At 42.4% G+C, this 11609-nt stretch overlaps 1 protein-coding gene across 1 annotated transcript in view; it reads right to left on the bottom strand.

Annotated features, from left to right (window-relative positions):
- Positions 1–724: 724 nt before the first annotated feature.
- Positions 725–11609, bottom strand: part of LOC137384883 (proline and serine-rich protein 2-like) — a 58962-nt gene continuing 48077 nt past the window's right edge. The window contains exons 4-5 of the mRNA XM_068059536.1: positions 8997–9231; positions 725–7204 (exon numbers count right to left, since the gene is read on the bottom strand). Coding sequence (XP_067915637.1) covers positions 6225–7204; positions 8997–9231 — 1215 coding nt within the window. The 3' untranslated portion in view covers positions 725–6224. The remainder of the gene's footprint in view (positions 7205–8996; positions 9232–11609) is intronic.

The following is an 11609-nucleotide window of genomic DNA, read 5'->3' as shown; positions in this document are numbered from 1 at the left end:
TAACATTCAACCGCATTACCATTGCTGAATCCCCCATCAACATCCTGGGGATCACCATTGACCAGAAACTGACCGAGACGAGCCATATAAATACTGTGGCTCCAAGAGCAGGTCAGAGACCGGGAATTCTGTGGCGAGTAACTCACCTTCTGACTCCACAAAGCCTGACCACCATTTACGAGGCACAAGTCAGGAGTGTGATGGAATACTCTCCACTTGCCTGGATGGGTGCAGCTCCAACAACACTCAAGAAGCTCAGCACCATCTAAGACAATGCAGCCGCTTGATTAGCACCCCATCCGCAACCTTCAACATTCACTCCTTTTGCAACCGACACACAGTGACAGCAGTGTGTACCATCTACAAGATGCACTGCAGCAATTCACCAAGGCTCCTTCGACAGCACCTTCCAAACCGGCGACCTCTACCACCTGGAAGGACAAGGGCAACAAATGCATGGAAACACCACCACCTGCAAGTTCCCCTCCAAGCCACACACCAGCCTGACTTGGAACTATATCGCCGTTCCTTCACTGTTGTTAGGAAAGGAGTTCACAGGATTTAGACCTAACAGCACTGTGGGTGTACCAACAGCACTGTGGGTGTACCGACCCCACATGGACTGCAGCGGTTCAAGAAGGCAGCTCACCACCACCTTCTCAAGGGTAATTAGGGATGGGCAATAAATGCTGGTCTCGCCAGTGACACCCCCATCCAAGAATGAATAAAAGAAACTTGGATTGTAATGACACCCTCCTCTGCCACTCAGCAAAACACCAATGCCTAACAGGTTATTTTCAACCACTAAAACTTCTCAGTGCAGGAAACTTGTTTTTTAAATATACAGTCTTTTAATGTTTACAATTACAAATATGTTACATCTTCCACTAATACAGGCAACTGTTCCAGAACCTTCACAGTGTTTTTGAGAACAAAGATTATCAATATTTTGTTTCATAGTTGCACTCAGGACATAAATCAGTTTATATGATTTATCAATTGGAGACAAGCAAAGTAATTAATAAAGTAATTGTTGAATTCTGATATGCATTGTGCGTAAACATTCTAAAATAGGGATATATTTCAGAATCATCCATTGAAAAGGCAGAAAATCTGTACATGATGTAGATAATATAAAAACTTTAATATATTCAGGAACAACTCGTCTGTATAGTTTGTTTGGTATTATGAGGTGAATATTAATAAGCCCTTCACATTATGAATACAATAGCCATTCTGCTCCAATGAAAGCCTGGGATCTTTTGCAGCTTTGAATACCTAATGCAAAACCTTTTAACCAGTCACACTGCTTTGAGAGAAACAGGAGAAATGGATTTTCTAACCAGAGCAAAAAGGAGGTGATAAATAGACGGACGAGCAGATTGATTGTCTCAGTCTCATTTAAGCACCAATGTCGCAAAGTGAAACCACAACAACCACTTGTGTTGCTAACTTTCTATCAGGCCACAGTCTAAACCCAGTATCTTGTTTGGAGGGCCATTCTCGGGAACACTGCAACTTTCAGTGGAATGATGGGTCATGCTATGCACAAGTGAATTTTAGTGCAGGCACGGGACCCCGATGTTGAGGTGAAAAGCGGGTCCCGAGGCCACACTTGCTGCCAGTGGGAGCGGCTCAGCAATTTTACCACAGGCTGCCTCCTAATTGGCCGTCTGCAGGCCCACTGTCCAATTAAGGATGACAGGCAGGCTCCCTGAGGGCCTGCAGCTCTGAAGCTTCAGCAGCAACACCGGGAGAGGTGGTCTCCGCTGAGGCAGGCAGGAGACCTCGGGAGCAGGGCCAGTAAATTAAAATAAAAGTATTCAGGGGGCCTAGGGTTGGAGAGGAAACCCCTCCAGGGAGATCGTTAGGGCTGCAGGGGATGCCTTTCCTGCCCACGGCCCCCTCCAGTTCTAATAGCCCCGTGGGCTGCCTCTATTAAGCTGGCGTCTTCCCCATGCTGCAGGGATTGCTTGCTGTCAGCAAAATATTGGCAACCCTACAAGCAGCCTTTAGTTATCCTGATTGGCCGCTGGCCTCATCTGGATCAATCCCCGGTGTGATCCCTGCTATTGTACCAGCCCCTTCCTCCGCCACCTCCATTCCTGCCTCGAGGGTGCTGGTAAATTCAGATCTTAATTTGAATCATGTCACTATAGACAGTTGCCAAATGGGGGCGAGACATTTCCCTACAGAATGGGGCATTAAGATAGAAATGTTTAAGTGGCCCAAAGGATTTTTTAAAAAACATTAATAACGACTTCAAAATCTAAGTCAGGTAGACAGTGAATGAAAGCACAGGAGGACATAGAGAGACAAATCTATCAAAGCTCACTGCAAGTGGCTACAAATAGATGCTAGGCTGTGTTAACTACCATTGATCCAGAAACAGATCACTGCATTTTAAACATTGAGTAACTTTGTTATGCAGGAAAAAATTGCATTGTACTGAGTTTACAGAGGAACATGAGATAGGTTGGTGTGAAAAATGCAACCTGAAGCCAAAAGTTACAGTAACTGTGAACTGGTCAGTATAGTGTATGGGGATGGCACTGAATATGGCGGAGCATGCTCGATGGGCTGAATGGCCTACTCCTGCTCCGATGTTTGACCTGAAGTATCCGTGCAGATTATATAAAATATCTTGTTACGACGTCATTCATACATACATACATACACAAAATAAATTCAATAACTGCAACCCAATTTATACAAAATCTGCCACTGAGGTGATTATAAAAAGGAAAGCATTTTTTTTTTAAATGGAGAAAATAAGAGTCTTACTAGAAATTTGTTTTGACAATTTAAAAATTATGGCAATTATTGCCACCACACTGCCGGTAGGTTCTCCCTCCATCCTATGCTACTTCATTTATGCCAATTCAGAGACTGTCTCTGTGTCCAATGTCCAGGAGTAACTCCATTCAAAATACCCAAGCCGGGGAGCGCCAGCTTCACACTAGTCTGAGGATGCTCGGGAACCTCCAGCTCCTGGGAAAATCAGGCTACAAACTGAACACAGGAAAAGATGTATGCCTTTCACCCTTCAAAACGGTTCCATCATTCTATTAGATCATGGCTGATCTGTACCTCAACTCCGTTTACCCACCCTGGCTTCATATCCCTTCATACCCTAACCTAACAGGAAAGGTATTGATCGTTGATCTCAGTCCTGAAAATTTCAATTGACACCCATGCTCACCCTCGCAAACCCCCACCCAAGATGGTTGCCAACTCTCCAGGGTGGTCCTGGAGTCTCAAGGAATAAAAGATGAATGTCTTGGATGATGCTGCTGCAAGCCAACATCATAGGCATTAAAAAGAATTGTACATTTATTTTTTAATTGAGAACTTTCATTTATTAGTTATAAAAATATTGCAAATGGGATAGCAGGATATTATGTGATGAAACCTCTGGGAATATGCCCACTTTGTGACAAAGCGCTTCTCAATTTCACTCCTAAATGGCTTCGCTCTGACTTTAAGATTATGGCCTCTCGCTCTGGATCCAAGTACCAGAGCAAATAGTTTCCCTCCACCTCCCCTTATTGAATCCATTTCTTATTTTAAAGATCTCAATCAGATCACCCTTTAACCTTTTACACTCAAGGGAGTACAAGCCAAATTTGTGCAACCCGTCCTCAAAATTTGACCCCTCAGTCTCGGTATCATTCTGGTAAATCTCTAAGCCCCATATATCTTTCCTGAGGTCCGGTGCCCAAAACTGAACACAATGCTCCAGACTGGGAATGACCCAGGTTTCTGTATAAGTAAAGCACCTCCTCACTTTTGTATTCCAAATTTGCAATACTACAACAACTTGCATTTAGGCATTTTGTATAGGCTGCCTTCTGTGCTGTAAATCTTTCTTTGTTTCTATTTATAATGTGACTTTAAAATAGGAAAGCATTCACAAGGTGCTTTTGGAGATTGAACCAAAGAGGGATTCGTGAGGGTGACAAAAACTTGGTCCAGGAGTTGGGTTTTAATATGTGGAAAGGGAGGTAGATGTTGAACAAACACTTGTGATAGCACAGAGACAGTGGACTGGCCGAGAGGGATACTGGAGTCCTGTGTCATCAGCGCACATGTGGAAACTGACCCCACTGCACCAAGCCGCAGGCAGCATGTAATTGAGGAAGAGGAGTGGCCTGAAGACGGACCCCATACAAACTCCTGACATCATGGTGCAGAAGTAGAAAGAGAAACATGATTACAGGAGATGCTCTACATATGCATGGGGAAGAGTGGAACCCAACACAGGCAGCTCACAGAGCTGGACAACACAGAATTATTGGAGGAAGACAGTGTGCTAAACCATCTCAAAGATTGCAGAGAGGAGGAGAAGGACAGCGAGGACAAAATCACCATGGTTACAGTCACAGAGAATGCCTCTTTTGACTTTAGTTAGGGCTGCATCAGTGCTGTGAAATGGGTACAAACCTGAGTGGTGGGTTTCAAACAAAATTGAGAGAGAGATGAGCACAGACCTGGGAGGCAACAATTCATTCAAAGTGCCTTGAGCAGGAAAGGGAGGTTGGACATGAGGCAGTAATTAAAGAAGGAGAGTTCGAGGGCAATATTTTTGAAGAAGGATGTAATGATGGAGATTTTGAAAGGGAGCTGAAGTGAGGAACCATTTACAATGGCAGTTTGATTTCCTGCAATCAGATAGCTCAAAAGTGACTCTAAGTCACACTCTCGACTTGTAACCAAACAGTTCAAAGACCCTCTCCAGAATTAACATCTGATTGATTAACTGATCTGGGAGGGAGGTCCTATAATCGACAAAAAGGAGCACTTCAACCAAAAAGGACATCCCATACTTTCCTTCCTCTTAATGTGATTTAAAAATTGTATTTTGTTCATAAATTTAATTGCAACAATTTTATGAACAGAATAAATACAAAAAGTGCTGGAAATACTCAGCAGGTCAGGCAGCATCTGTGGAGACAGAGAAGCAGAGTTAACATTTCAGGTCAGTGACCTTTCTGCCTGAAAAAAGGTCACAGACCTGAAACGTTAACTCTGTTTCTCTCTCCACAGATGCTGCCAGACCTGCTGAGTATTTCCAGCACTTTTTATTTCAGACTTCCAGCATCTGCAGTATTTTGTTTTTATTTATGAATAGAATCATGTCCTCCAACATCTATTAATAAAGCTTAATGCATTAACATGAAAAAATGTGTTATCTTTCTAATACAGTAACATCTTTTAGGACAAATTGAATACAAATTAAAATGATATAGATGTTTCATAAGATAAATTCTAACTTTGAACTTTCGTTTGAGGTGAAACACTTCCTGCCCTATTGTCCCCGGTACATAACAAAAGGCAGGTTAATCCACTTCTTTTAGTTGTGACTGACACAACCTGTTTTGCCGAGGGATTAGTTCGTTTCTGACGCTTTGACAGTTTTTCACATATATGAAAATAGCCCAGAATTTGTCTTTTGGTTTAGGGACACAATATCACTGCACTGGTATTCTTAGTTTGGTCAGGTACAGTATAGTATCTCCAGTCTAAACTGCCCTGTTTTATGAAAAAAAAACAAAGGTCAACACTCATATTCCACCCGATGTAGTTAAGTGTTTTGTGGATTATTTCACTTTGTTTCATGTAAACAGGGTATTTATCAACTTGCCACATGCTGGAGCTCCACTGTGCTCTACAACTGTCAAATAGTGAACGCTGAGGAACAACCATATATCATTTTATGCTCCTCATCATCAATACTTAAGAGTTGCATCTTCATGGTCACGTTTGTGACATTGAAGGTAGACAATAATTTAGGTAATTAACCTTCCAACATCATTATAATCATTATTTTGCACAGACTGGGCAACCCAAGATTCACCAACATTTAGATCCTAAAAGGTTTCGGGACATTCTGCAGTGTGCAGAACAAACTCTAAGAAATTAGCATTGCACGATGGAATGATATAAACTTGTTCCACTTCTTCTGGTCAAAGTCATCTCCTTGGTTTTCCTTGGCCCCAAATAACAAAAACAAAATCAGTAAAAATATGCTTAAGTTTGCAGACTTCCTTGTAAATGTACCATGAAGACCACGGAATGCAAAGCCAGCCATTATCCATCAACTGTTAGCATTTTAAAGAAATCCTTTTGGTTCTATCTAAAGGCAGCATACTGGAAGGATCTTCTTCCTTATTCTTGAAGGAAAGGCAATATAAAAATACTCCTAAAAGGAGTTCATCAAGTTTTCACTGAACATCGTTGATCCTCAGCAGGCCCAATTTCCGTAATGCATCTTTGCGAGATTCGTCTGTCGAGCCACGGCCTGAAAACTGGACTGTAATTCCTTGAGGCCTAAATCCAGATGGTTTTTGAATAGACCGTGACCTGCATATTTCTGAAGCATTTAGTGATGCACTCTGATGAGGAATCTCTTTAGTTTCAGGCTTAGAAGTGGGAGTTTTCATGGCAGGTGTAACAGGACCAGCCATGTGAGATCCATTGGATACTGGTTGTATCTTCATTGACTGACCTGAAGCAGACTTTCTGACCTTTGCTTTGAAGTCACTGGGAAAAGCTGAATCAGTCTCCTCTGATTCTTTGACGTGTGCTAATTTTGACGGAGCCTCTCCCCTAGCTTGACTCGACACCACTTCTTTGAAAGACAAACTTCTTCTTGGACCATTGAGTTTATCTTTCTGTTGCCTGTCATCTGATTCAGCTACAAGAAGGCTTGTGCCACCCAGATTGGCCAACACTTGTGCTTTGCGCTCTTGCACTTTGACAGATGCTTTGGTGATGGTCTTGTTGTACTCCTTGTTTGCCATGGATATGCTAATATTGGATGGAAACCTTTGGAGCTTCGCATTTTTGTACTGAAACTCTTGACGGTCAGTAGGAGAGGCTGAATTTGTTCTATCGTTCTCATAAGTGAATCGTTTGCTTTCTGTTGGAGACATGGGTGATGTGGTCCCATTCCCAACTTTTTTCTCTGCAATCTTCTGTGCAACAACCATAGGAGTTGGCACTGATCCAGGTGGCTTTGTCTGGCTGTAGTAGGCTCTGGCTGGCTCTATTTCAGGTTCAGGAGAAGTTCTGTCAAAGCTTCTTTGTTTTTTAAATGGTGCTGCATATGTAGTGGGAGGCGGACTCCCCGCTTGTTTCAGCTGGGGTTTCTCTTGGTTTGCCAGAAACTCCTCTTTCTGAAGTACACCATTCCCTTTGTCAACTAAAAAGAAAGAAAAAGTAATTTTGGACATGTTGGAAGATGCATTGCTTTTAACAATTTAACACGGTCAGAACTTGTAATTCCCACACAGGTGTTGATGGTGACTTCAATTGTTTTCAATAAGAGTAGGAATAAATTTATTTCTACTAACAAAACTCCTCTCAATTTGATTATCATTTTCCTTAGATATGTGAAGGGAAGTTCATCCTAATGTATTAAACGTCTGAAAACACTGGCCCTGAAATTGCTCAGGCTGCGTTCCTGGTGGTTATAGAGATTGTGCCTGGCATTGATCGCGATGGAGTATGCAGGGTTAGTGAGAGAGCACCTCGTTAGCAACTGGCGGAGGGCAGTAGCTGCAGGGGTACCTGGCACCCATCTGCCCCATGCCAAGGAAAATTCTGGCCCCCACGGGGGCTTTGTTCAGGAGCCTTCCCAACCCCAGCACTGTTGATATTAGCCCCAAGCTGAGGAGGCTGGGTAATCTAGCTGCATTTCCAAAAAAAGTAGTTTTTGTTTTTACTTCTTCGGGGATGCAGGCTACTTGCCCGGCCAGGACCTCACCACTGGTGCCCTTGTACAGGTACATCACACCTCACTGGGCCCAGCAACCAGCACACCTGCCTGATCCCAAATTAGGGAAGCCCTGTCCTCTTCCTATGCCTTGCTTTATAAATGCTCAGGTGGAATTCCTATGGAATGTTGGGCCCACTAACCCCTTGTATACAATGCCATGGATGCCTGCCTGCAGCCCACAGGCTGTTCAGCAGGGGCAAATATTACAGCCAAGCTCAACTCTGTTCTCATCCAATTTCCCCACAGGTCTGGACCAGCTACCAGAAGGTACATGAAGGTAAAATAGGTACAAGAGAGTGGCCTGCAAAATATTCTTCCCCCACATTTGCCCAATCACTCTCTGTGTGGAGGTGCCTCCTGCATTGGTCATCCCCCTCCAAGAAGCTGGGCGTGTTCTCCTTAGAGCAGAGACGGCTAAGAGGAGATTTGATAGAGGTGTTTAAAATCATGAACGGTTGAGTTAGAGTACAGAAAGAGAAACCGTTTCCAATGGCTGAAGGGTCGATAACCAGAGAGCACAGATTTAGGGTGATGGGAAAAAGAACCAGAGGGTATTTGATGAAAAACTTTTTTTTTTTTTAAAAACATAATGAGTTGTTAGGATTTGGAATGCACTGCCTTATATGGTGGTGGAAACAGATTCAATAGTGACCTTCAAAATAGAGTTGGATAAATACTTGAAGGAGAAAATATTGCAGGCATATGGGGAAAGAGCAGGGGAGTGGGACTAACCGGACTGCTCTTCGAAAGAGCCGGCACAGACTCGATAGGCCAAATGGCCTCCTTCTGTGCTATACTAGTCTATGATTCTATAAAGTGATCTGAGTAAGATGGAGAACTCCAGTGACATAAGGGATCAAATCTGTATTCTAACACTCAGCGATGCTCCATTGTATTATACCACTAGATTGCATTGACAATTATTTTTGATGCAACTGAAAAAAGGTACCATTGACTTTTATTTTAAAGTCTGGTTGAAGAGCCAAAGCCCGTTGTAAAAGAATGTTAGCAAGGTTGAAAAAAGAGTGCGAAAGCATATGAGGTAAATCAGGAATGGCTGGTTAACTGACATTAATCTTGCATTTGAAAGACAGAGAGTTCCACAGCTTTGAGGGTCTGTGAAAATGAGTTTGAGTAGAAGGCAAGTGGATTGAGTCTTGATTTGAACCCAGTGAAGATGCAAGGAAGAGGAAGGAAATGTAGCGGTTTAACATACCTGGAATCACATTGTCATAACGAGGTATATATTCTGTTGCCAGAGATCGGGTTGCCACTAGATCAATGATTTCATTTCCTGAGTTAATCTGCGTTGGTGTAGCTGGACCTTCACTTTTTACGCTGGAAATCGAACTACATTCCTCAAAATCATCTTTCAGGGAATCAAGAGTTGTCTCGAAGAACAGAATACACTCCTTTTCCTCATGAGACATATAATTCATGAAGTCATCATCCTACAGGTAACAAAGTCCAATGATTAGAGTATAAAGAGAAACTGCAAATGCCAGAAATCAAGTAAAAACAGAAAATGCTAAAAAATAAAACACACAGACCATTCAACTTTTGAAAGAAGACAGGTCAACATTTCAGCTGTAACCCTTTACCAGAACTGATCAGGATAGTGAGGGTTCCATGGTAACATGAATATATCTTTCTCTTTGTATATTACAACAGTAACTACTCTTCAAAAGTATGTCATTAGCTGAAGCGCTTTGGGACGTCTTGAGGTCATGACAGGTACTTCTTCTTCTTTGGCCTCCTTGTCTCGAGAGACAATGGGTAAGCGCCTGGAGGTGGTCAGTGGTTTGTGGAGCAGCGCCTGGAGTGGCTATAAAGGCCAATTCTAGAGTGACAGACTCTTCCACAGGTGCTGCAGATAAAATTGGTTGTCAGGGCTGTTTCGCAGTTGGCTCTCCCCTTGCGCTTCTGTCTTTTTTCCTGCCAACTGCTAAGTCTCTTCGACTTGCCACGCTTTAGCTCTGCCTTTATGGTTGCCCGCCAGCTCTGGTGATCGCTGGCAACTGACTCCCACGACTAGTGATCAATGTCACAGGACTTCATGTCGCGTTTGCAGACGTCTTTAAAGCGGAGCCATGGACGGCCGGTGGGTCTGATACCAGTGACGAGCTCGCAGTACAATGTGTCCTTGGGGACCCTGCCATCTTCCATGCGGCTCACATGGCCAAGCCATCTCAAGCGCCGCTGGCTGAGTAGATCCTGACTGAGCGACTGTTTATTTACAGCATTTTCTGTTTTGATAATAATGATGAGGATATTAATACTCCACTGCACATACACCATGGTCTAGATTATCCTATTGTAACACTGACAATAACCAGATGGTTAAAAAGGTTATGGTTGGTGATACAATCAGAAAAGTTAAGCCCATTTCTTTAACTCATAGGATTCCTCTATAAATAGCAGTGTTTATTTAAAAGGTGGAGGAAAGATCCTGCAAGGCATTTACCAGAATATGGAAATCAATATGAGACAAAAATAAACAGTGAACTAAATTATTCTTCTGCGATTGTGTTTTAATGAGATTTGCAGTTTCTTTACACTGAAGGCAAACTATAGACAAAGTTTAATAGCTCTTAGCAAAGGCGATGCTACAATCCTGTGCTCCTCGAGGGGAAACTACACTTGTAGAGTCAGTAGATAAGAGATAAAGCTACAAAACTGTATCCTCAATTCTCTGATTTAGGATTACTATCAGCGTGGCTCACTTTTCTTCTTCAATCAGTAAAGCAGGACAGTTTGGCCAACTAACTGCTCCATGGCCTCTATGTCTGGTGTGCTTTTTTGCAGTGGGATAATATCCTTGACAATTTTCCTTGCACTAAGATGGAACGATGTTCTACTTGCATAAAATTGTGCGTAAAATCTGCGCATAAAGGGCATCATATTTTTGCTTCAGTGTAAACTTAACCATAGCATTAGCTAACTCTGGATTTAATTGGCTCCTTTAAGACCTGCAGTTTGTTTCCATGCATAGAGAAGTAACCCTTTCTCTAAAATATTAACTTCATTGCATTATATTTAAATAAATTTGTTTGTTTACATGAAAATGAATCATCTACAAATGATATCATTAAGGTCACTATAAAGTACACATTACATGCATAAAAATTGGCTGCTGGGTTTCTTATAAAACAGTGACTACAATTCAAAAGTACTTCATTGGCTGTAAAGCGATTTGGGAGATCCTGAAGTTCTGAAAGTTGCTATATAAATGCAAGCTTATCTGTCTTTTTAGGTGAAGAAAGGATGGTGCTTTGATGCTCCTCAATGGTGAGTAACCTTCACTATCTAGGCCCACACATAAAAAAAAATGGCCATTTGGCCAAGACACAAGTGGGTTGCCACTCTAGAAATATAGCCAACCACAAATCACTGGAGAGATATGTGAGAAAAGCAAAGAAAATTACAAAAAAAAACCCTGAAAGGGGCTGTAGCTACTGGACTCTCAAATAAGAAAAGCAAGATCAAGTGTAAAAACAGAAAATGCTAGAAATACTCAGCAGGTCTGGCAGCACCTGTGGAGAAAGAAGCAGAGTTAACCTTTCAGGTCTGTGACCTTTCATCAGAACTCACTTCCTGCTTTTATTTCGGGTTTCCAGCATCTGCAGTATTTTGCTTTTATTATTTGGCAAGATCAGGTGTTGGCTGCCTTTTGATCGAGCTTTGCCCCAGGGATACATTTCACTGCCTCTGGAAGCCTAGAGAAGGAAAGCTTCCCTTCCTGGATTACCAAACTAAACTTCATAGCAGGTTCACTGTGGAGAACCAGTGAAATCATCAGTGGGAGTATCTGTAAACTGGACTGGCCCAC

Source organism: Heterodontus francisci, chromosome 27 (genome assembly GCF_036365525.1).
Source record: "Heterodontus francisci isolate sHetFra1 chromosome 27, sHetFra1.hap1, whole genome shotgun sequence".
Lineage (NCBI taxonomy): Eukaryota > Metazoa > Chordata > Chondrichthyes > Heterodontiformes > Heterodontidae > Heterodontus > Heterodontus francisci.
The sequence above is the reverse complement of the archived record's forward strand: the minus strand, read 5'-3'. Positions and strand labels throughout refer to the sequence as shown.